The sequence below is a fragment of the Pezoporus occidentalis genome, unplaced genomic scaffold (assembly GCF_034315485.1).
Source record: "Pezoporus occidentalis ecotype Australia unplaced genomic scaffold, CSIRO_AGI_Poc_V1 ctg44, whole genome shotgun sequence".
In the NCBI taxonomy this organism is placed as follows: Eukaryota; Metazoa; Chordata; class Aves; order Psittaciformes; family Psittacidae; genus Pezoporus; species Pezoporus occidentalis.
This window is the reverse complement of record NW_026915769.1, coordinates 1,367,556-1,392,927: the sequence shown is the minus strand read 5'-3', so window position 1 is coordinate 1,392,927 and position 25,372 is coordinate 1,367,556. Positions and strand designations below refer to the sequence as shown.

The window sequence follows — 25,372 nt, the reverse complement described above, 5'->3', positions numbered from 1 at the left end:
CCTGTAGTCAAAGTGCTTTTCTAAACAAGAGCCTCAATTTCTCTTCTTTATTCACGCTCATTAAGAACTTGTTAAGCAATCATTTGCCAGGAATAATTTAGGTAAAACTTCCTCCTGCCTGAGGGTAGGTATGAAACTTGCTTTGTAACATGGAAGCAGCTGATCTGCGGGTTTTAACTGAAATTTTGAGTTTCACATCTTTGGTTCACTCTTGTTAGCTTCCTAATCCTCTCCCTAATGATGGGGAAAGCTCCCAGCCCTCCCCTGCTCCTCCTCTCCGAGGTTTACGAGCCCTTCAAGCCGTGAGGTCTCTGACCAGGGTCGATTTAATCAATCCTCTGCCAACCACCCACACGCATCGTGACTTGAGCTCCGCTTGATATATCGCAGCGTGACAAGAGGTAAAGCCGGGATGTAGAACGTGGATCGGATTGACAGCTCCCGACCAGCCGTGGGTAGAGGAGAAATTCCCGGAGGTGGGGAGGAGAGAGCGAGGTAAAAAAAGAAACAAAAAATCCCTACAGCAGTCCGAAGCGGTACGTTATGAATTAACTCCCAAACCACCTCCCTCAGGGCAGCAGTGGCCGTGCCCGGGGAGGGGCCGTTTCCCTTTGCCGTCGGGACGGGCAATGCCGCTCCCTCCGGGGCACGGGCCAGGCCCCGCGTCTCCGGTGAGTAACGGGTTCGGTTCCCCGACGGGACTGCCCTGGAAGGAGGTGGCCTGGGCTAGGCCGGAGGCGGGACCGGCGAGGGGAGGGAGGGGAGGGCGGGAGCCGCTGCTGATGCTCGGTGCTGCGGGAGGGAGCCGCGGTGCTCTGCGGACGAGGAGCGGCGACCCCGGAGGTGAGCAGGGATGGGGGGACCGGGGGCAATCGCGGGGCAACGGGAAGGGCGGTGCAGCCCCGCGACGAAGAAGCGGGTCTCTGATTGCCCGTGAGCCGAGGCTGGGTGGCTTCGTCCTCCTCGCCGCTTAGGAAAAAGTGTGTTTTTCCACGGGGAACTTTTCCATGAACAGTCCACGGCGGTGGTGGGCAGCAGCCCTTACGTGCGGGTTGAAGCCGACCTGCCCGCGGTCTTGTCCCAAAACTGCTCTGCTCGCCTCCTCGGGAGCAGCGTCTGGGAGGGCTGCCAGGCTGGAGTCGAATGGAATGGAATGGACAGACTAGCAGCCGTGCTGCCCTCAACCGGGACCCCCGAGCATCTCTGATCTGCTCCGTGCGGCTGCCGCGCGCGGTGGGAGCTCTGTAGGCAGCAGTGACCGCGGTCCCGGCAGGCGGGGAGGTCTTCCCAGTGGTAATGAGGCATTCCAGCTGAGGCTTGTAAAGGGGAGCTTCTCTTGGATCCCTGCACAGCTCTGTGAGGGTTTCTGCTGCGCAGGCAGCGCTGTCGAGGGGTGCTGGCGAAGGTGCGGTTGGATGTAGCAGCCCCGGTGAAAGGGAGTTGCTTGTACAGTGCCTTAAAGTGCTCCATCCCACTTGAAAATGAGAGCATCCAACTTGAGAAGGGCTCAGTCAAACGCTGATGATGTGAGTCCGGGTGGGATGGCAGCAGCACAATAGAAGGAGAAAAGAGTTGGATGGGATGGAGAAATGTGGAATTCCTCTCTGACAGCAGCGACGGGCTGGCTTGGGTGAGAGGGTGGAAAAACAGCAGAAGTGGTGGCAGAGGAGGATGCAGTCGGTCGGCATGTTCCCAAGCAGACGTGCCCTGAAAAACGTCAGAGTCTGGGGTAAGGTCTGAGGAAGAAAGACTGAGACTTGCAATAGAACTGTAGAAACTCTTCCTGTGGCAAGAAGGGGAAGAAACCCCCAACGGAAGAGGTGTAAGAAAATATGTAACTCTTACAGTAGTAAGATTACAGTAGTAAGTCTCACAGTAGTAAGACTACTAAAACTACAGCTGTGGAAAGACGGTGAATTCAGAAACTTTGGCTAAGAGTGAACTATCCCAGTGAAAATAACATGTTGTTTACTAACATGCAAGAAGTTTCTCAGAATAGAATGGATATTGCTTAACCCTGAAGAAACCCTCTCTAGCTTCTGCTGAGCTCTGATGGGTTTGCACTATTTATTATTCATGGGGTTTGTTGCATGGAAGACAGATATCTTAGAAAACTCTAATTCCTCTTTTTTGGTTCTTGTAGCAATTCAGCAGCATCTCAAGTCTCTGTAGGAGGGAGCACTGACTAGGGAGTCGTACATGAAAGCCATCCTCTTGTTCGTGCACTTGACAACACAGAAATGGCAGTCATCCTTGAGGGCCTGAGAGTGTAAAATGTTGGGTGAAGAGCAGTCTGTCTGCCATGAATTAGTTTTAGTGTGTAGTTCTGGTAGCCATGCCCCAAGTTCTCCTTCTCACAGGATTTCTACTGGCTCTCAAGGCACTGTCTTGTCTCCATCTGACAGTGGCTCTAATTAAGTTTTATCTTCTCAGAGGTATCTGGAGGCCAAGTCCAGTAGCTGCGGACTGTGAAGGCCTGTGTGCAATTTGGTGTTACCACACAACTAAGTTTCAGCAATATTAGAAGGATGCAGACCCCTGGCTGCCTGTTCTTGCATCAATCTCCCTGTGCTAGTGTTTGTGCCTGTCTCACCCTGCAGTGGAGCAAAACCAGTTCTGGGAGCTAAAGAAGTAAGAAAACCAAATTCTGCATCAGAATGGACTTCTTCATGCTTTAGCTTTCAGGGCCAGTCACAGCAGGGTCAGAGGAGCATCAAGGAAAAGCCTGAGGAGGAAGCCCAGTGTTAGTTACCCAGTCAGTTACCCACTGCCCTGGTTTTGTTGCATCAGCAGCAGATGCTTCGGCTTGAGGTGCTTATGAGTAATTCTGCTTCCATCTTACTTTTGCTGCAGTTGTTTGGTCATTAGTATAGAGAGAAGCAACTGTGTGCCAGTCATAGTTACCATATAAAACCATGCCTATTCCATACATAGAGGGGAGACCAGAGAAGAAGTGTATAGGGCTGGATAAGCCTTGTTACCAGCACTGTTGTGGCTCCATTATGTGATGGCAGGCGAGGCTGGGGACACCCCTGTTGTCTGTTCTGGCAGGCCCTCAGTAAATTAGCCTGGCTGTACTACCGTTTAGCTCCCTAAGAGCTGCAATTTCCATGCCATTAAAAGCTTGGACTGTGTCATCTGTCTTTGAGATCCCTTTCTCTGCTCTCATCTGGGGTTTGTTTTTTCTCACAGGCACTCCTGATCAAAGCAAACACTCAAACTCCTTATGTTGCTGGGCTGTTCAGATTCCAAAACAGATTCACAAAGTTTATTTTGTGTAGTGCTTTCACTGGGAAACAGGTGATTCGTTACCAACTCCCTTCTTTGCTTGCAACTCACTTCTTCACTTGTCTCCTCTGGCTTTTACAATTACCTTAAACTTGGGCTGGGAACTCTGCTTAAATGAGGTCTGGTGGAACTTCAGATTATGGCATTGTGAACCAACTGCTCCCCTGCGAGCAAAGGATTAAGCATAAACATGTTAGTATTTAGATTTTTTTCTATTAAAAAGGAAAATGTTTACATAGTGTTCACATTCTTTATTTTTGTATAACTGCACAAAATCTCCAGCAAGATATAGGGGTTAATATCTCCCAGTCTTTAATATGTTCAGCCTTGCAGTGGCTCTGTCAGATAGGAAAGCACTTCCTCCATATTCACGGGAGGAAGGTTGTGTTAGAGACAGAAGAACAACCCCTGAGATTGTTGAAGGAATTTAGACATCAATTTCCTTATGGTTTCAAGTAGGAGGTGAGATTTATGTTTGGGTTTTAAGGGACCTGTTCCTTGGCCTGTAAGAAGGCTGTTCCAGATCATTAAAATAAATAGAAGTGCCCTGAATCCATGTGTAGTCTACTGTTGGACCATCTTTCCTCTTCCAGTGTGTCTCTGGATTTTAAAAACTGAAAGTGCAGTACAGATTAGAAGAAGGAAAAATCACTGTATATCAGTCTATTAGGCTTGAAGTATTTAATCATTAGTATGATCTGATATGCTGCATCTCTTCACTTGGATGCAACTGGGCATCCAGCAGCATTAACAACCGACTACCCTGTAGAAGAGGACAGCATCTTCAACACGTTTGCAAGATCCGCTATGAAGCCCTTGCATAAGCTTGTAGGCAGCAGTAATACTGGTGATTAATGGGATTTGCACACTTGCTGACCAGGTATAGTTCTGACTTCCATATTCCCACAGTCTCCTCGTATGTGCACATCATTTCAAAAAGCTGCTCCTTTTCTAGCCACGTGCCAGTGTTTTATGGAGTGGTGAGGGTTAAAATATTGTTTAGACTTAAATTTCATACATAGCTTTCAGTCCTATTATACTATGAGTGTGCATGGCTTTCTACAAATACAGTAATAGGAAACTACTATCTGAAAGCTGCTGGTGGCAAAGGGCTGTATCAGTTTGCTAGCTGATCTACTGCTAGCATCTGTCGCTTTTGTTTGTTTCTATTTTCCAGCCAAATCCTGCCTTCTATTTATTTTAAGTATTGATGAGGGGGTTATGTGGTCTGTATCTTGAATGCTAAAAGCTGTGAGGTACAAAACGTGCTCCTTTCAGTTAAAGAAGACCTAAACACTAAGCTCTACAAAAAAAAGCACTGGGAAACTTTTCTTGAAAGGGTGCTGAATAAGATGGCCCTGTAGTATTCTGGGTAAAAAGAAAGAGATCGGTCTGACTATGCACTCTAGCTGGGTTCCTGATGTTGCCAGGCTTTCCATACCCAGGTCTGTCCATAAATGCTCCTCCTCTCCTTTGTGCCACACAGTGACCCTGGCATCTTTCCTTGCTCCACTGCACTCATCGCATTGCCTTGTTCTCCCACTGGGATGTGATGCACCCTTTGGAAAGGCCACCATGTTTCCTTGTTAGGCTACGATCATGGAACATGTTGCCCAAGGGAGCTGTGAATGCTCCACACCTGGCAGTGTTCAAGGCCAGGTTGGACAGAGCATTGGGTACATGGTTTAGTGTGAGGTGTCCCTGCCCATGAGATTGGAAGTAGATGATCTTAAGTTCCTTTCCAACCCTAACTATTCTATGATTCTATGAATGGCTTCATACAGAATGGCCTGCATCTGCTTCCATATAATCTGCATCATGGGAGGAGAACCAGAAAGCATGGCACCAAACATGAGTCCTTTGTCCACCACTCTGCTGTATGTTGTCTTATTCCAAGTATTTCTAAAAAACAGCCTTCATAACTCTCCACAGCACAGCACACAGTAACAATTCAGAACAACACTTCCTACTTACTTTTCTTGGCAAAAGTGGAAATGTGAAAGAGCAAAGGGATAGAAGTGGAGGGACAGTGCAGAGCAGTGTTGTGTGTGGTCTTTGCACTGAGAGATGATGCACACTTTGCTTTGACAATTTGTGTAATGCGTAGCTCTGTTTTTTTCCTACTTTGTTCCTGGTGAAAGCTTTGCAAGCTTCTGTTTTCCACTGTGCTGGAAAGGAAGGAGATTCATACCTGTAGCTGCCCTGAAACACAGTAACTGGCAACTGGGATTTATGTAAACTTTTCAGCAGCCATTTTGGGGTTTTTTGGTTATACTTAAGGGTGCCTTAACGCCAAATGTATTTGATGGGAATAACCCACTGGTTAGTCTAAATTCCCTTAGCTCTAGATTCATAGAATCATAAATCATAGAATCGTTAAGGTTGGAAAGGACCTTAAGATCATCAAGTTCCAACCCCCCTGCCATGAGCAGGGACACCTTACGCTAAATCATATCACTCAAGGCCTTGTCCAGCCTGGTCTTGAACACTGCCAGGGATGGAGCATTCACAACCTCCCTGGGCAACCCATTCCAGTGCCTCACCACCATAACAGGAAAGAATTTCCTTCTTATATCCAACCTAAACTTCCCCTGTTTAAGTTTTAACCCGTTACCCCTTGTCCTGTCACTACAGTCTCTAATGAAGAGTCCCTCTCCAGCATCCCTATAGGCCCCCTTCAGGTACAAACTTAATATATTTAATTTGGTACACCAAATGTTATTTAAAACTCTACCTTGACAGTTCTTCTTTGATATTAGTTTGAGACTTTAAAGATTGCATGTATTTTCTTGTGACTTTTGTTTCCAGTGCTTTTAGAGGAAAAGCTATAGGTGCATCCTCCCAAAAAAACCTTGTCATGTCTTTCTGAGATAAACAAAAGCAAGGGCTAAAATGTGTCAGCAGAGAAGAATGGAATTATGGCTTTGACCTTCTTCATGAAGCAGCAGTAGAAAGACTCTGAATCTTTTCTAATGCTAATTTGGGAGAACTTGGTATCAGGGAGCATATTTAACAAAGCATTTAAGACCAGCACTTAACCTGGCCTGTGTAGAAATGCTCTAAACTTCTGCTATACCACCTTCAATGAACTGCAGCCCAATCTGCTGTATGCAACCTCTTCAATGGCATGCTCTGTGCCTTGCTGAGCCAACAGCATATTGCTTCAGCCATGGTTAACTAACCATTGGGGCTGAATTAGGAGGTGGTATCTGTCAGCATGTGAAGGTCACTTTCTGGGATGGATGTTGTGATTGGTGCTGGGGTGTGACACACTGTCCTGCACAGAAAGTACTATACTAAAGGTACTTGAAAATAACAAGTTTATTCCATGGTGTGTGCACCACAGTAAATTAACTCGACAGATCTGGCCCCTGCCCTGTGGGACTGTGCAGTCTGGATTCCATGAGGGAGGACCTAGCTCTTGACTCTCATTGCTGTCATACCTGTTTGTTGCTAAATCATCTCTGTGTTGTCCCAGCAAAGTCTTGAAGTGCCCCTTTCTGACAGGACCAGGAAACTCCTTGCTCAGAGCTCATTCATGTTTGTTTTACTTTTTAGACACAAAGCATCTCTAAAGTAAAAACATGAGTGCATTTTAAACAAATGCAGCTGCATGTTTGCATTGGTGTGGCAGTCATTTCTGTGGTTGCGGTCATTCCTCTTGCTCTGTCTCAGCAATCAAAATCACTACATGGGACTTCAGTGGTGTATTACCATCAGCTATCTTGTAGATTCAGGTAAGACGTGATAGGAAGATGACATAATAGGAGACATGATAGAAGAAATGGAGATTTTGCTCTAGCTCTAGAGGTGCTTTCACTGCCCTGGAGGAGCCTATGGTTTCCCTGGTGATTTTGCTGTTGCTGCTGAAAAAACAGCTGTTGTAACATGTTGCACTTATTTACTGCCTGAAATATCTCTTGTTCAGTTGCTGAGTATGTTTAAAAGAAATCAAACTCGGATGTTATTTCCTCACTGTTCATCGGAGAGAAGTGCTGAGGGAGCTCTAGTGCTCTCTTAACTACTCAGCCTCAGGTTTGTGCTTCAATTGAGCTGCTCTGTGTAAACTAAACCGCCAGAAAAGCTTTGCATTTCTCTTGTAGGTGAAATTTTCTGCCTCGGATTCTTGGAGGAATCCCTGTTTCATTGGGAACTTTTCCTTAGGTTGGCTTAGCTGCAACACAAAGCCTTGCTTTCTGAAGGATGTACGGGTAGGTGGCAGTTCTGGTGGCAGGCTTGTCCTTACCTTCCTTCTTAACGGGTAGAGCCCTTTCATGTGCTAAGCAGATGTTTAGTGTAAGCTGTCGACAGGCTTGAGCAAGTTATGAGTTCTCTGGAAGGTGAAGCCATCAGTGCATTGTTTGGGAGCCCTTTCCACTGCAAGTAGGTAAATGGTGACATGACACAGTAACTCTTTTTCTTTCTTTGTTTAAGCAATTTCTAAATCATTGTTCAGGGAACTTTTGGAAGCAGATGTTACCACACAGGGAAATAAATACACGAGTCATTCAGGAAGTCAGTAACCTTGCCCACTACAGTGTTCTATAACCAGTTTTGTTTGCGCTATGTAGTGAAGGACTGTTCACCAGTTGGTAATCCGACATTCAAATCAAGATTTCATCCTTACAGGAAAAAAACCCAACAATTTAGGGACTTCTCTGTATTTAAACATTGCAAGGCACCCTGTATTAGCTGTAGCTGGCAGGGTGTGGGCAGCAAGAAGTTGCAGGGGTAACCTGTGTGGATAGGGGCCCTGTGCAAGTTCCAGCCAACTCCAAACCAGACAAAACCAGTCCATTGCATATCAAAACTGCAACTGGTCAGAGCAGCACACAGTGCTTCTGTTCACATGTATTGAAGAAAGCTGTTTGGGACAGGAGTCACAGAAAGGAGACATGGGAGGAGGCACATGAGGAGACACAGAAGGGCCCACGTAAGGACTAATAAAGGAGGACAAATGTGAGGATGAAAGAACGCAGACATGAGAAGTCATGAAAAAGGACATGGAAAAGTGACATGGGGGAGGAGGTGCAAAAGGACGTGTGAGGACAAAAAAGGAAACACAAAAGCAAAGGAGACAGGAGGAGATGTGAGAGGAGATACAAGGGAACATGCAAAAGGAGATAGGAATCATGTCTGGAGCCGTGATAGGAGACATGTCTGGAGTAAAGGGTGGACGAAGTGGGGAAGACATGCAGAAGGGGATGCTGTTGGGTTCATGGAGGGAGATGCTCTCTTGGAAGGAAGCACTCTGTGCTGGAGGAGATACCCTTGAGGGACTGCAATCCATGCTGGGACAGGGACACCCTGAGGGACTGTGACCCATGGAGAACCTGTGCCAAGGCAGGCACACATGGAGGAGCTGCAGGTTGTGGGTGAACTATGCTGGAGCAGAGGAGCAGTAAGAAGCAAGGAGCAGTGGGGGAAATGCGAGATGCAAGAAGCAGCCAAAAGAAATTGTCATGCAGTGCCCCATAGCCTCCTGTGCCTGTTACCTCACTGAAGGAATTGGGACAGACTGAGTGTAACCCACAGTGAAAACAAAGGGAAGTTGAAACAGGATAGAGGTGAGGAGAGGTGTTGTGCTGAAGATGAACCTGTGGAGAGAGGAGGAAAGGTGTTTCCCAAAGTGTTGTTTAGGTTGATGTGTTCCTATCCACTACCCCACCCCACCCCACCCCACCCCCCCCCCCCGTATCTGAATTTGTAATTAAAAGTTTATGATAATTTGTAATAAATTAAATTAAGTTAAATTCTCCGAGTCAAGAATGTTTTGCCTATTGCAGTCTATTCAATATGCTGGGATGTAATGTTTAGCAGTGGCATGGCCAAACAGTACAAACCCCATGTTGATGTAATCTGTGCAAAGTTTCCCCTCTCTCTGTGTGAGACTGGTGTTACCTCTGTATTGCTGTGTCAGTGCTTTGGCATTTTCCCAAACAGAGCTTTCTAGAGGAGGGCCAGCACCAGCCATTTGCAGGCATTCACAGGTGGTGATCTTTGAACAAGTTGGCAAAAGCCATACAATAGATGCAGTTTTATTTCCAAAGCATTATCTTCTGGCTGTGAAAGACTCATTGTGGGGCAGAGCTGGAGCAGACATCTGCCATTGATGGAGGGGAGATGACAGGGTCTTGCTGTTTCTTGTAACTATAAGGAAAGAACATGTGTGTCACCCTCCTAGAGTCTCAAGGAAAGTAGAGGGTACGGAAAAGAATGGCAGCTCACTGATGTGGCTGTTCCCAGGCACACAGGTGCCTGGTGCTACCAGCTGGATGATGTGTCATTGTCTACCCTCCAACGAAGTCTCTCTGAAAGACTGCAGGTATGTTGAAGACTCACAGGATGATGAAGAAAAAAACTGAGAGAGAAAAAAATATCAGTGGAGATTTTTCTTTTTTTTTCATTTTCTTTTTTTTCCCAACTGAAGGATGATTAATTTGAAATGGAAAATTCTGTTCTGTTATTAAGCTGACCCACAGCTATCTGTAGCAGGCATAATGGAGTTCTCTCCTGTATTCTGCACATTTTTGGTTTGTCTCACAAAACTTCTGGTTTCACTGTTGGATTGTATTGGTTTTATTTCTTTTAAATTATATAAACTTTTACCAAAAGGGCAACAGAGATTAAATCAGAAAAGACACTAAAATGTTTTGCATCTTTTGGACTTTATTTTTTTAAATTATTTTATTTTTTTTAAAGAACATATTCCTTGTGAATCTTTACTGGTTTTGATTCATTAAGAGCCTGGCACCACTTTGACGATGGAGGCTTTGAGGGAGGCATCGGCACATTGATGACAGCGGCCTTCCATTAGGCTGTGCCTTGACACACCTTATTTCAGACTGTTAAAGGCTGTTTCTGGGAAATAAACTCTTTATGGTTAAATCTATGTGTGGACTTCAGAGATCTAAATTTTAGGCCTGATCAGGACAGTCACACTAGGCTTGTAAAAGCAGAAATAGCACTGTGTATCCCAACTTAGCTGCCTGACAGGAGGGTACATATATAGGTGTCATCCTACACTTGGGTCTGGCACTGTGGGTAGAATAGTTGGGAAAAGAGAAGAATGTGTCTTTTGAAGATGATTGCTGTACTGAAGGCTCACCAGTCATAGTGTTCAGCTCTCTTTCACAAAGTGTGAAAGGGTTTTAAAGGGTGAAAGAAGAGAAAAAGACGTTTGGTGTTTGGTTTTGGTTTTGTTTTCCAGTGAAGAAAAGTGTTAAGTTCCCTAACCTAAAGTCTTGAATATAAAATTAATAGCAGGGTCAGGAATGGAGGTAGTGTGTAAAGGAACATAATGAACACTACCATGTTGTGGAGCTTTGTAGCAAATATGGGGGACAGGGTGGTTATTGGGGAATAAATGGAAGGGAAACAAGTACTATTCTGTGATTATGGGAGATGAGACCTCTTGACAGGAACAGATGATAGCACTGGGGTTTTATGCGACTTCTCAGTTTTGGGAAGGCTGGCTTCTCCTCTTGGGAAATGAAAAAACTCAGAAGCAGCTGTCCCACTCACTGTCTGGTGCCAGGTTCAGTAGTATGGCAGCAAACTGGAGGACAGAAGAGAATCTAAAATTACATTATCTGAGATTCTCCATGTACAGGTCTGGTTTGAAAATAATGGACTGATGTGAAAATATAGACTAATGAAGATAAAATGGACCAAGTGCTGCATTTCCTTACAAGTGGCAAATACAGTATGCACTCAGGGAACTAAGGGTCAGTCTTGGTTTGTGATAGACAAAGGAAGAGGTTTGACTGTGTTTTATTTTTTTGAAGTAGAGTAATCTTTGCTAGAGGACAATGTATCATACCAGATCCAACAGCCCAAGAGAGGTGAGACTGCTGCTGCTCTGTGTCCAGACAGTAGCGAGGCTGAAGATGTATTCACCAGGCACACACACACGCAAAGCACATACATACACTGTATATGTATGTACCTATGCATGTCTGGCCACACAGCTCGCAGGCAGACACTCGGAGCACCCACATGAACATAGGCAGCACTGACAGCCTCATCCTTCTCCCTTCTATGACTGGACAGGATGGAAGTCCACAAGTGAGAATATACATAAGTGTTTCCCTCCAGCCGCTGGGCTTAGATCCCAGCTGTTCACACCCCAGTATGCACAAGCGTACACAGATTTGAAATCCCTCACCCAGGAAAGAGTCAGAAAGGAATTTAATAAGAAGACAAGACAGCCTGATCAGGCATAGGACATTACCAGATGAGCGTACTGACCAGCAAGCTATTTACCTGCATCTGGCCCTTGTAATCCGCTTACATCTCTATTTTCCCACTCTTGTTCCTTCCAAAATCACTGAGTTAAGGTCTTGCTCAGCCTTTGGTTCCTAAATATAGTAATTCCAAACTGTTCTTCCCCTGCAGCCCATAATATGTCCCACCCCTAAGCTGTAACCCCCTTATTCCAAAGGGTGATCTAGAGAGCTGCTTCTGGTGATGGGTTTAATGCCTGGACAGCCCTGGGATGGGCTTAGACATGGTGCTGGTTCCTCTAGGGTCCTTAATGTGGGATCCTGCCTGCTTCTCAAGGCTTAGGGCAGGTGGGACCTTGAGGGGCTGATGGGCCCTGTGATAGAGCTGTCAGGGTTTATTTGGGCTCCCCCTCCTGCCACTGTCCCTTTATGCATTTTGTGTGTGTGCAGATGAGCTTTGTCACATAACCTTGCAGCCTGAACATGCGCTGTTGTTTCTAACGGAGCCCTGTGGGCATGGTGGCAGCATGAAGAAGCCAGGATGCTTTTGTAAAGGTGACTTAGTTGAAGCACCCTTGCATGAAGGAATGTTCAGCATGCGGCTCTGCCATAGCGCTGTCTCAAGACTCGAGGTCTGTTGCCTTCCCTGTCAATATATTTTTCTTCTTTCCTCCCCTCCAGATCACGGCTGTCTTGGGAGAGCAGGCTCTGATGGGAGCAAGAATGCTCAGGATGCCCAGCTGCCTCCTAAAACTGACCAGGGTGGTGCTCAGCCACAAGCTCAGGGCTCTCTTTATCCTTGCCTTTAAGTTCATGTCCTTTGCCTCCATCATGTTGTACTGGAGAATGGCAGAGGACCCTAAGGGCAGAGGCCAGCTCTACAGCTTGCCTGTTGAAATCCACTGTGCTCACTCTGTGCCTTCTCCACACTTCATTGCCGGTGGGCCCCCTCCTTCCCCAGGGAATGTGTTTTTTGTGGAGACATCGGAGCGAACTGACCCAAGTTACCTGTTCATGTGCTCTGTGGAGTCAGCAGCGAGGACGCACCCTGGGACAAGGGTCGTGGTGCTCATGAAGGGCTTGGCAAACAGGAACGCCTCGTTACCCAAACACTGGGGCTTCTCGTTGCTGAGCTGCTTCCCCAATGTGGAAATCCAGCCCCTGGACTTGACAGAGCTTTTCTCTGGAACACCTCTGGCAAAGTGGTACTTGCAGGCTCAGCAGCGCTGGGAGCCTTATTTCTTACCTGTCCTGTCCGATGCCTGCAGAATTGCCATCATGTGGAAATTTGGTGGCATCTACCTGGACACAGACTTCATTGTGCTTAAGAACTTGAAGAACCTCACCAATGTGCTTGGTATCCAGTCCAAGTATGTACTGAATGGGGCCTTTCTGTCCTTTAAGCCCAAACACAAGTTCATGGAACTTTGCATGCAGGACTTTGTGGAGAACTACAACAGCTGGATCTGGGGACACCAGGGCCCACAGCTCCTAACACGTGTGTTTAAGAAGTGGTGCTCCATCAGGAGCCTTCGGAGTAGTACAAGCTGCAAAGGAGTGAGTGCTCTTCCCCGTGAGGCTTTTTATCCCATTCGGTGGCAGGACTGGAAGAAATACTTTGAAGTGGTCAGCTCCTCGGAGCTTCACTACCTCTTTAATAACACCTATGCAGTGCATGTATGGAACAAGAAGAGCCAAGGGACAAGATTAGAGATCACATCCCAGGCTTTGCTGGCTCAACTGCATTCTCACTTCTGCCCTGCCACCTACGATGTCATGAAGAAGAACTCTGTACGGCAGTGACTCAATGGTCAGCTAAGAGATGTTGCCTGAGAGCTCACAACTCTCCCCAGCTGTTCCATCACAAATGAACTTTCTTTTGAAGTGAGGAGGTGAGAGTTGAGGATAAAAGCCATTTGTGGGGTGTAGGTAGAGCCTGAAGCTTCAGCCAGTGTCTATGCAGCTCTTTGTCTTGACTATAACTGCCTACCAGTAACATTTGTTTCTCTGAAGGACTTTTCTTCTGCTTTGGTCAGGCAAAGGAATCTCAGGAGAAGAGCAAGTACCGGTCCACTTGTGACAGCCTACATCAGCCTTTCAGAGGAATAAGGCCCCTTTCTGTGGCTGTAAACCTGCAAGAGGCCCTTGTAGAAATGCGTATCTCATTGACTGATTCATAGGATTTCTAAAGCGCAGTCCTCAGAGCAATGGAAATGCAGAAGAGCAAAGAACAGGAATGAGGAGCAAGTTAAGGATGTGCTAGAGAAGGTGCCCTGAGAAAAATGTAGAAGAAAACAGACAAGAAAGAGCTAAGGCAGCTTCTTTTTCTTTTCTTTCCTTTCTCTTCTGAAGTTTTTGGTGGAGGAGGCTTTCTCATGTCTGGTTTGAGCAGGCAGCAGGATGCTGCAATCTCTGTTTAATGTCCTAGGTCTAAAGATGTAAAAATCTGGTGCAACTCAGAACATGAGGATCTCAGTCCAGCTCGTTGTTTAGAAGGAGCTTTTGTGAAGCAATAACTGATTTTATAGTAATGGCAAATTAACACCCTGTGATCAACAGGAAAGCTCACCTAAATCACGCCTTAAATTGTACCTGACACAGGAAAAGCTGAACTGTCTTTTACACTGAGTTTCTCTTTGTGACCAGATGTCTGTAACAGCATCTAAGAAGCACCAGATCTTTCAGCACTTGGATGGATCCTGAAAGAAATGCATTATGTTTCCAAATATTTCCAAGGTTACAGAGAGGACAGATAGGAAACCTGTACTGTCTGAATTCGTTTATGAGTCATTTATGGTGAACATCTTCAAGTAGCCTGCAGTACTCCTGCAATTCACTGTCTAGGAGTACAATTCTCTCCTAGAAGGTCTTGAGAAAGACAGTGGGAAGTTTTACTCTTCTCCCTGAGCATCTTCCTGAATTGTAGTGGAGAAAATTAACATCTTTCACAAGATGCTGTTGTGCCTTTGAGGGTTCCCACCACAGAGGCAAGCTTGGACAAACTGTGGGAGAAATCTGCCCCTTTATGGCCAAAAGGATTTACCGATGCTCTTACTGTTCTTGTCAGAAAATAGTGGGGAAAGAGCAGTGAGAAACAAGAATATGACCAAGACCATCAGCATCGTTACATCTGGTCCCCCCCACACTCTAAAGGGGATTGGTAAAGCACATGAGCTTGACACTATGATAGGCTTAATGCAGATGGGCAAAGCATTGGCCATTTCCTCTTGTACTGTAAAATACTTTCTGCCTCCAGTGTGCCTCCTATTCTTAAGCTTTGGAACAGCAGTGGGGTGGTCCAATGGCCCCTTTGATGAACATAAGTCAGTCAGATCGTCAATGTCAGCTGGTCTCAAAGTGAGAGCTCTTTCACATGGTATTTCCTGCAAGCCCTCTGAGTGTGACTCAGATGATTTCTAGGGCTGCAGTTGTCTGAGGCCTCTTCTGTTTCCCAGGTTAACCAAAAGCAACGTGAGGTTTACTCAGTTCAGCCAAAGCAGTGGTCAGAAACGTAAAAGATTGTGCATGCAACATTTCTCTGTTTTTTCTCAGGTTTGTCTCTTCTTTGATGAGACTTTTTTATAAAAATGAGAGAGACAAATTGCCCATAATTTTTACGAAACAACTCCCTGCCCCTCAAGGAACATGGCCATGGGAGCTTAAGGAGGATGTGCACTACTTGTCAAATGCTGAGCTGTCTGGTGTCGATCAGAGGCTACTGCTGCTTTGATTGAATGCCTGCCTGTGAGCCTGGCAGGGCATGAGGCCTGTGCACATGTAACCACTCTGGAGTGAGAGAGGTGCTGTAAACACCCCTCCAGTGGCTGGCATCACACATGTGTATGTATATATATGTAGAGCTGCCCTTTTGTTCTGCCCAGTTTTATGGTATATCCTGGAGCCATTTGAATGTCTGCAGCTCTCCCAGCACTGAGTATCTTTAAGAACAAGGACTTCGTGGGGAACCAGGAGATCTTATTGACTGTATAAGCATTCTTCAACACACTAAGTGGTGTAAGTGGTTGCTGTTTTCACTCTCTACTCCCCCTGTCACTACTCTGTGGGGTTTTTTTTCACTGCTTTCTTTAGAAGCAGTTGCAAAGTTTACAGCCCTGTTTAGTGTGTGGTCAGTAAGGTGTGGTTTCTCATGTAGTTCCTTCTGTTTTGGGCTCTTTGGGCTAAACAACAGCAATCTTAGTGAGCTATGAACCCGTACCACAGATGGTATAATGGTGGTTGGTAATCATGAAGGTGTAACATGGGACTATACTGTGGCAATACCTTGAACTGAGTATGGGAGTATTTGGGGCTCCACTGCAACGAATATCTGGCTTGATGTAGCACTGCTTATTCTAGGAAAGTGCCTTTTTGGATAAATGTACTGGTTTGTTTTTGTTTGTTTGTTTTCCCCTGTAGAGTCAATGTTCTGAGGTTTGATAAGGAGAGAATCAAACCAAAGCAGCCTTTGGCCTTTTTTCCTTTGTCTTGTGAAAGAAAAATAAATACAGCTTTTACTATTTCTTCTGTCTACCAAGATGTTCCATTTTGTTCTGTGAGGCGTTGGTGGTTAACTCTGAGCAATCTGTTAGTTATTATGCAGAAAAGCATTTTGAAGTGTGCAGTACATCAAGGAGAGAAGCCAGGGGTGCGGGCTGAAGATGCAGAATTGGACATTGCAACAGAAGAGGAGTAAGGAAGGATCAGTAATCCTGGACCTGGTCTCCTGGGAAAGGACTGAAAGATTATTATTTCCCCTGTGCTGGCTGGGAGCTATCCTATGTCAGGAGCTCTTGTATTGTGGGGATCTAGGATGTGCAGTAAGTTGTAATGCTCTGTAGGACTCTTCCCCTATCACCACATTATCCTCCTCCCTCTTCCTTCTCCCTTCTCCATCCAAGGAGCCTCTGGTACAAAGTAGTTTAAGAGCCCTTCTTGTGGGAGAGTACAGCTACCTGCCTTAATCTTATATGTTGGGAGCTGTGGTCTGCATAGGGCTGCTTTGTCCTTAGCAGGAATGAGGAGTTAAAACAAAGGTCTCCACACGATCTGTGTGGATATGCCATTTATGAACACCAGCACCCTGGTCTTCCAGGTTCATCTCTCTCAAGTATCTGAGATCATTCCCTCTATGCAGGTGGCTTGTGGTCTCTGTTATCTTCTTGCAGCCATGCCTGGAACTCAGGTGAACAGGCATAGTTCAGAAGAGAAAACTACAGGAGGAAGTCACTTCATCTGCACCATGCCATTACAGCTCAGTCTGAGATCTTGGCCTTTAAATTTGTGTATACTGATGGAGCCAACTAGCAGCTTGCCATGGCTCTGCAGTGTGTTGGTAGAGGCATGACAAGTAAGAAATTTCTCTTCACAAACTGGAATCCATATATGGGAGAAAAGTCTGGCAAGTTACATGTGAAAACACTATAAGGCTATAGAAAACACTGTTTGGAAAACAGTTTTCAAAAGATATTAAAGCTACCAACGTTGTTGTTTGTTTTTTTCCATCTGTTGTTATTTTTTTCCAAAGAGCAAGAAGCCTCCTAGAGAGGCAGAAGGTCAGTAGGAGGTGAGAGATTGAAAGGGAGTTTAGAGACTGATTTGAAGCAAATCAAAATTCATTTCTACAGGTAAGAGAAATGTAGAGATGATTCTCTACATTGTAATTTCTCCTTGTGGGGGGTGCATGCCAGTCTCTTGCTCATGGCATGTCAGGACTGAATGAACAGATTGATGATTAGATAGATTTAGCTTAGACATTAGGAAGAAATTCTTTACTGTGAGGGTGGTGAGACACTGGCACAGGTTGCCCAGAGAAGCTGCGGCTGCCCCATCCCTGGCAGTGTTCAAGGTCAGGTTGGACAAGGCTTGAAGCAACCTGGTCTAGTGGAAGGTGTCCCTGTTGATGGCAGGGGGTTGGAACCAGATGGTCTTTCAGATCCCTTCCAACCCAAACCATTCTGTGATTCTACAATAGGAGCTGATGGGATGCATCCATGAGTGCTGCGGGAGCTGATTGCTGTCATTGTCTCACAATGACATATGTGATGTGATGCTTGTAAGGTCTTACGTATTGGAGGAAATGGAAGGAAGCAACCTTCACTCCTATCTTGCTTGTCTTCAAGATGTGCAAGGAAGAGAATCCAGAGAACTACATGCCAGTCAGTGTCACCTTGAACCCTGGGAAGGTTATCCTCCTGGAAGTCATCAACAAATATATTGAGAACAAGAAGGTGATTAGGAGTAGCCAGCATGGATTTATAAAAGGGAAATTATGCCTGGCAAAACTGCTAGGTTTCTATGATGAAATGTCCAGCCCAGTGGATAGGGGAATTGTTTACTGTGACTTTTGTAAAATTTTGACACAGTCTCTACAACAGCCTCATAGACATACTGATGCAGTGTGGACTACATAAACACAGTGAGGTGGATCAAAAACTGTCTGAACTTCTGGAGTTGAAGGATTTTGATGAATGACACAAAGTCCAGGTGAGGGGCAGTAACTAGTGATATACTCCAAGGACCTGTGCTGGGGCCAGTACTATTTAATGTCATTATTAATGACCTTTATGACGATGGGATGGAGCGCAACCTTGACAAGTTTGCAGATGATGCAAAACTGGAGGAGTGGCTGACACACAGAGTGGTCGAGCTGCCTCTCCACGTGACCTCAGCAAGCTGGAGAAATGAGCCAAGAGGAATCTCACTGAGTTCAACAAGGAGAATCTTAGCTGGTGGGGAATAACTCCATGCATCTGTGGACAAGAAGTTAACCAGGAGCCAGCAGTGTGCCCTTGTGGCAAAGACAGCCAACACCCTGCTTGGGATGTGATACGTACAGCATCACTTGCAAGGTCAAGGGGAGCAGTTGTTCCCACTACTCAGCACTGGCAAGACACATCTGCAGTGCTGTGTCTGGTTCTGGGCTCCCCAGTTGGCTCAGGGGTTGGTGTACCACTGCACTATCTCCTCCTAGTGTTTTTTCACAATTGATGAACTACTGGCAAGATCACTTACCTGAAATTGAGTATGCCTGGTTTGTTTTGTTTTGTTGTTTTTTTTTTTGGAAGCTGTTACATCTCTTTAGCTTGGAGAAGAGGAGATTGAGGGGTGACCTCATCAATATTTACAAATATGTAAAGGCTGAGTGTCAGGATGATGGAGCTAGTTTTTTTTCAGTGATGTCCAGTGATAGGACAAGGGGCAATGGGTGTAAACTGGAGCACAGGAGGTTCCATGTGAACAGCAGGAAAAATTTTTTTACTGTGAGAGTGACAGAGCACTGGAACAGGTTGCCCAGGGGGGCTGTGGAGTCTCCTACGTTGGAGATATTCAAGGCCCGCCTGGACAAGTTCCTGTGCGATGTACTCTAGGTTACCCTGCTCTTGCAGGAGGGTTGGACTAGATGATCTTTTGAGGTCCCTTCCAACCCTTGGGATTCTGTGATTCTGTGATCTCTATCTTAATTCATTTAGCAGATTTCCTGCTCTAGGTGTAATGGCATTATTGAGCATTTTTCACTCATCTTAGACTGCTGTCTATTGTATTTAGGAAGACTGAAGCAGAACTGAAAAACTCAATGATGCTGCCATGACTGACTGTGATTTTTCTGTTTGTGGCCTTTACTTAATGTTGCAAACAATACACAGAAGCCATACATTTTTTTCTGGATAACTTCACTGAGATCAAGCTATGGTCACTTTCTGTACAGTGATTTGGGAATCAGCAGCTATAAAAAGCCTGCAGTGTCATCTCTTCCCACAATGTGTTTATTTTTTTTTTTTTGCAGAAACATGCTATTATCATCCTCCAACTCTTTGCTGTGGCTTGCTTTTAATTCTTCTCACCTCATGGAGTGTCTGTCCAGCACTGCATTACAGCTCTATGAGTGGATCTTTTCAATGTTCTTTCTTTTATTTCAGGAGAAAAGTCAGTTCTAAAAACCATGTAAGTGAAATTGGATATTGCAGGGTTCGCTCTGGAAAGGTGAATCTGTGATTAAGCACAAAAGATGTAGTTAAGAGACAGGTACCTTAAGAGTCCTCTGTCTATAGCTGCAGTATTTTATGGCTTAATCTAATATACCCATTACGATTAGGATACTCTCAACTCACCTCATGCACACGCGCTTTGTCTGCCATTCTTTCTAGGGTCAGAAGGAGGAGCTGTTGCTTAAATGCTGAGTACTAGGGGTGTTGGTAGAGCAGAGTGGTGCCAAAGAGCATGGTGACAGGGGTGAATCCATCAACTAGCTGCCCTAAACACTATATATAAATATATATACTATAAACGAAATACTATGGAAATTGGCTGGTGGATTCATCCCTATTTGTCATCGTGCTGCTCCTCCATGTCTAAAAGACTGAGGAGTCACCCACTGAATGTGGGTATTGTCAAATCTTACTTCTTCTACTCTTTTTGGTAATGTACATCTGAGGAAAATGTAGATCTTCAGCTGACACGTCTCTAAAATACTCCTACCAGGCTGCTTGTAATCGGTGATATTGCTCAGGACCCTTAGCAGCTATCTTGGTATGCAGCAGCACTTTGCTGGTCCTTTTTCTTTCTCTGTTTTTGTTCTGAATTCATAGCAAATTTCCATACCCCCTCCCAGTGCTTTTCTGTTCATATGTCCATATGCTTACTTGAAGGGACATCACTAACCTCAAGGGTACCTGGCTCATTTTCCCAAAGACAACTGGGACTGGTGCAATCACTTCTTCCAAGGCTGATGAGAGCTATGCTGCTGTCTTTCTACTTGATGTACCTTAAATGTAGCTTTAGAATAGTATAATGGCATAAGGTAGTTGAAGTTGCATTAAAATTATGTGACAAAGACAAGCAATGGTAAGACAAAGAATGAAGGGAAGGTATAGCACTCTGCAGGAGTGATGGTTAAATTGGCCATAAGAGGGCACACCTACTGCTTTAAAATGTTGGCTGTGGAAGGGACAGTTCAAAGCATCTTGCTCAGCTTAAGACACAAAACTATCTCTAACCAGTCTTTCTTGTAAATCCACATTTAAGCATGTTCTGGAGGACACGAAAGAATTACATTCTCAATCCATTTTAGTTAATAATAAAGGTAGATGTAGGTTATGTTTCTCTTACAGGTTCCCTTCTTCAAGGGAAGGCTCTGGCAGTCATCCCTGTGGGTTTTGTCACTGCTGGGTGAGATGGGGCAAATGTGGGGACCAAGAAAACCAACACAAAGAACACACAAGGAGGGAGGGCAGTGGGAAGGTTTGGAGGACAGAGGATCCACGTCATCTCCTCTGAACAGAGAGCCACTAGGATTGGGTGGTCTTCCAACAACCCTAGGGATGTGCACTGCATGCAGGTAGCCTCGCAGGACAGGCACTGGTTATTTTTCTTTTAAGACCAGTTCAAAGAGCTCACAAGACTGGAAGAAGAAGTTTCTCTCTCTACTTGGGATTATGTCAGCTGAATACTGTCACCAGGTGTAGTTCCTCTACCTACACTGTGGGAACACTCAGTCACGATTCCAGCTTTTGCAAGGGTCCTCTTATTTGGGAGTATTGTGAATTGATCAAACATTCAAATCCTAAATTGGCTCTTCCTGCTGTTTTCTACAGCCTCAGCAGCTGCCTGCTTAGTAGTTCAGCTTCTCTCCCCACAGCCTAGAAGTGCTTCCCTGCACTTCATAGGCAGGCCAGCTTAGAAGAGAGCATCCTGATTGTCAAGACAGAGAGTGTATTTAAGGGCAAGGATGAGCTGTGGGAGCCAAAGTTACAGACACCCAGGTGATCACCCTTCCTGGTCCCTGTGGGCAGGTGATCAGTGAGTGTCTGGGTATTTGGGATCATTTGGCTTCTGTCTGGCAGTTTTATTCTTGCAATACGTTAGGCAAAACAGAATCTTGTCTGTGCCTCTGTTTCTGTTGCTCTGTGTTCTCCTTCTTCTCCCGTTTTGCTCAGCAGGTACGTGTTCATAGCTAGACGATCCCTTTTGCACCTTCTTTCCTATAATTTTCTGCTTATTTGCAGGTATATCTAGCTACATAGGTTAAATCTGCTCATTACCTAGGCATAAGCTGTATCCATTAAATCACAGAAGGAAAACAAAAAACAAAGAAAAGTCCTTGTTCACATCCTTAGTTTATATTCTACTCTGCAAACAACGCTTGCAATTCTGTAATATACATAGCCACTTGTTCCCGATCACCTCTAGCTTAGACAGTTTTTTATAATGATTATACAAAAGTTTAGGCCTGGAGGTTTGAGAATCACCAGTAACGAGTGGTGTCCCTCAGGGATCGGGGTTGGGACCGGTCTTGTTCAACATCTTTGTCAGTGACATGGACGGTGGGATTGAGTGCGCCCTCAGCAAGTTTGCTGATGACACCAAGCTGTGTGGTTCGGTTGATACCCTGGAGGGAAGGAATGCCATCCAGAGGGACCTTGACACACTTGTGAGGTGGGCTGATGCCAACCTCATGAAGTTTAACCATGACAAGTGCAAGGTCCTACACCTGGGTCGGAGCAATCCCAGGCACAGCTACAGGTTGGGCAGAGAAGAGATTCAGAGCAGCCCTGTGGAGAAGGACCTGCGGGTGCTGGTCGATGAGAAAATGAACATGAGCCGGCTTCAGTGTGCACTCGCAGCCCAGAAAGCCAACTGTATCCTGGGCTGCATCAAAAGGAGCGTGACCAGCAGGTCATAGGAGGTGATCCTGCCCCTCTACTCTGCTCTTGTGAGACCTCACTTGGAGTATTGTGTGCAGTTCTGGTGTCCTCAACATAAAAAGGACATGGAACTGTTGGAACAAGTCCAGAGAAGGGCCACGAGGATGATCAGGGGACTGGAGCACCTGCCACATGAAGACAGGCTGAGAAAGTTGGGGCTGTTCAGCCTGGAGAAGAGAAGGCTGCATGGAGACCTCATAGCAGCCTTCCAGTATCTGAAGGGGGCCTATACGGATGCTGGGGATGAGCTGTTCATTAGGGACTGTAGTGACAGGACAAGGGGTAATGGGTTCAAACTTAAACAGGGGAAGTTTAGATTGGATATAAGGAAGAAGTTCTTTCCTGTAAGGGTGGTGAGGCACTGGAATGGGTTGCCCAGGGAAGCTGTGAATACTCTGTCCCTGGTGGTGTTCAAGACCAGGTTGGAAGAAGCCTTGGGTGACATGGTTTAGTGTGAGGTGTCCCTGCCCATGGCAGGGGGGTTGGAACTAGATGATCTTAAGGTCCTTTTCCACCCTAACTATTTGTCTTGGTTTAAACAAAGTCAGCCATAAATCATGCAGTCGCTCTCTCACTCCCCCCCTTTTTGCCCTCCCCCTGCTCCCAGAGGGATGGGAAGGAGAATCAAAAGATGCAACTCCCACGGGTTGAGATAAGAACAGTTTAGTACCTAAGGTATAACACAGATCACTACTGCTACCACCAATAATAACAATGATAAAGGAAATAACAAGGGAAAAGAATACAACACCTCACCACCAGCCAACCGATAACTCACCCCCAGCCTGACCAAGCACTGACCGATACCTAGTCCAACCCTGCAGTCCACTAGCTCTTCCAGGTAACTCAGTTACATCCTGGGCATGACGTGCTGTGGTATGGAATACCTCTTTGGTCAGTTTGGGTCAGGTGTCCTGTCCCTGCTTCCTCCCAGCTTCCCCTCCTCCCTGGCAGGGGGTTTTGGTTTGGTTGTTTGGGGTTTTCTTGTTGGGGTTTGTTTTCCTGTTTCCAGCACTGCATTGGTTAGCTAGGCTTTTAAATTTAGCAAACAAGGTTGTGAAAATCATATACAGTAGTTTGCAAATCATATATTGTCAGAAAACATGCATTAGCAGTTTTCTTGCCCTGTAGAAGAAATTCTTGTGGCATGTGAGTGTATAAAAAGCCTTGTCACACTCTGAGAGAGCCTCAGTATTTGCCTGTTTCTGCACTGTTATGAGAAGGAAGAGCATTACATTCCTTTCACTGGAGTATTGAACACACTGTGGAAAAACAGAGGCAGGCATGCCCACGTCAGCAGAAGGACTAGTGACCAGGTCCAGGACTAGGACTAGTGTCCTCAGTGACTATAATAAGATGTCACTGGTGATCTAGTAAATGGATTATGCAGGGTCATTCACGCAAGCTACACAAGCAGGTAAGTGACTTCAGGCATTGCTGCCTGTAATGGGAACACAAGTGCCTGTACCATGGACTTTTAAAGTTAGGTGAGATAAAGCTGGCTGTGGCTTCTACAAAACCTGGGCAAAGCTGATGCAGTGATAGACCTGAGAAGTACATTGGCTGACCAGCTGGAAAGCATCTTTGCAGAAAAGGACCCGGTGGTCCTGTGGGCAACAAGCTGACCAGGAGCCAGCAGTGTGCCCTTGTGGCAAAGGCAGCCAACAGCCTGCTGGCCTGCATTCTGTAGAGCAATACCAGCAAGGCCAAAGGAAGCAATCCTTCCCAACTGCTTGGAACTGTTGAGACACATCGGGAGTGCTGTGTCAGGTTCTGGGTTTCCCAGTAAAAGCGAGACACGGATACACTGGAGATTATCCAGTGAAGGGCCACTAGGATGAGAAAGGGAATGGAGTATGTGCTGTGTGACGAGTGAGAGAACTCTTGATCATTTTTCTTTAAAAAGAGCAGATTTGGGAGGGGTCTTGTCAAAGTGTATAAATACCTGATTGAAGGTGGCTGGGGCAAAGAACACAGGCCAGGCTCTGTGGAATCCAGTGATAGGATAAGACGTAATGGATACAAACCAAAACACAAGAAATTAGAATGAAAGGAATGGCGGTGAACCACTGGAAGAGGTTGCATAGAGAGGTTGCAGAGTCTCTGTCCTTGGACAACGTTGAAAGCCAAGAGGACATGGTCCTGAGCAACCTGCTGTAGGTGACGCTGCTTTGAGCAGGGGAGTCAGACAAATGGTCTCCAGAGGTGCCTTACAACCCCAGCTGTTCTGTGACTTTGTGACTAGATGAGACCTGACCTGGGGCCTGGAGAGATCCATCGATGAAAGGGCTGGGAATAACATAAGATGCCTTCCAAAGACCTTCCCTAGTATTGGCATCTTATGAGTCTATCCAGGGTGCTGCAGTGCTTGGAAGGATGTAGGGAGGGGAGAGTGGTCGGGACTACATAGGCCTGATATTTGTTGCAGCCAACTTGGTAGAAACTGCAGTAAACGCTACACTTCGTGGCTGTATGGATAAAGGTGACATTTTGTAAATGCGTGAACATGTCTTCTGTAAGGGACAGTCAGCTGCCATTGAGTACAGGGACAAGGGGAACCTGTCAAGAAACGAGGGACACCTGAATTTGGCAAAGTCATTCAATGAAGTATCTGATGTAAGAGGGAATATTCCCTAATGAATGAGTAAATTAATTGGTCTAAAGAGTGTGCGTTCAAAGGAGCATTGAGAACTGCAGTCTTGGGGTGGGAGGAGACAGCGATGTGAAACTCAGCTCAGTTATCATGGCAGCTACCCAAACAGCATGAGCACTGGGAATTCTAAGCAAAGGAGAAAACAAAACTAACCGTTTTCCTGTCGCAGTAGAAAGCTTAATGTGTAGCGATAATGGGTTTCGATTCCCTCTTCCTTTTTGAGTGTTGGGGCTTTTTTTCCTCATCAATTTCAAACTAGACGGGTTATTCACAGCACAGCTGCCTGATCTCTGTATCAGCCACTGTAATAGCTGAACGTATGATGTCACATCCTCCCCAATCTGTTTGCTATCTCCATGTGTTCAGACTACATCTCTATTTCTTTTCAGAAAAAGGAAGTGCAAGAACATGGAGTTCTAGGTGCTCTCAGAGACACTAACCTCTTGAAAACCTCCAGCTGAGCAGTCACTTCTGTGGTGTCTTGAAAGCAGGAACAGGTGAGTAGT

The 25,372-nt window shown here is 45.7% G+C and overlaps 2 protein-coding genes across 4 annotated transcripts in view; both read left to right on the top strand.

Annotated features, from left to right (window-relative positions):
- The first annotated feature begins 764 nt into the window (after window positions 1-764).
- LOC134172069 (lactosylceramide 4-alpha-galactosyltransferase-like) lies at window positions 765-25,333 on the top strand. 2 transcript variants are annotated; one of them, XR_009967817.1, is made up of 3 exons: window positions 765-843; window positions 12,195-14,673; window positions 25,256-25,333. XR_009967817.1 is itself a non-coding variant. In XM_062634842.1 (2 exons), exon 2 carries the CDS (start codon window positions 12,225-12,227, stop codon window positions 13,314-13,316), a length of 1,092 nt encoding a protein of 363 aa, XP_062490826.1. In that variant the 5' UTR covers window positions 765-843; window positions 12,195-12,224; the 3' UTR covers window positions 13,317-16,033. The 2 variants fall into 2 exon arrangements, 1 of the variants encoding a protein (XP_062490826.1); XM_062634842.1 differs by lacking the exon at window positions 25,256-25,333 and having other exon boundaries at window positions 12,195-16,033.
- The window catches only part of LOC134172070 (lactosylceramide 4-alpha-galactosyltransferase-like), a 28,378-nt gene continuing 3,770 nt past the window's right edge, over window positions 765-25,372 (top strand). The window contains exon 1 of one of the 2 annotated variants that reach the window (XM_062634845.1): window positions 765-843. The gene's annotated coding sequence lies outside the window, so the exon portion shown is untranslated. Of the gene's footprint in view, window positions 844-25,260; window positions 25,364-25,372 lie in introns of those variants that run through there. The other variant, XM_062634843.1, reaches the window with a different exon arrangement.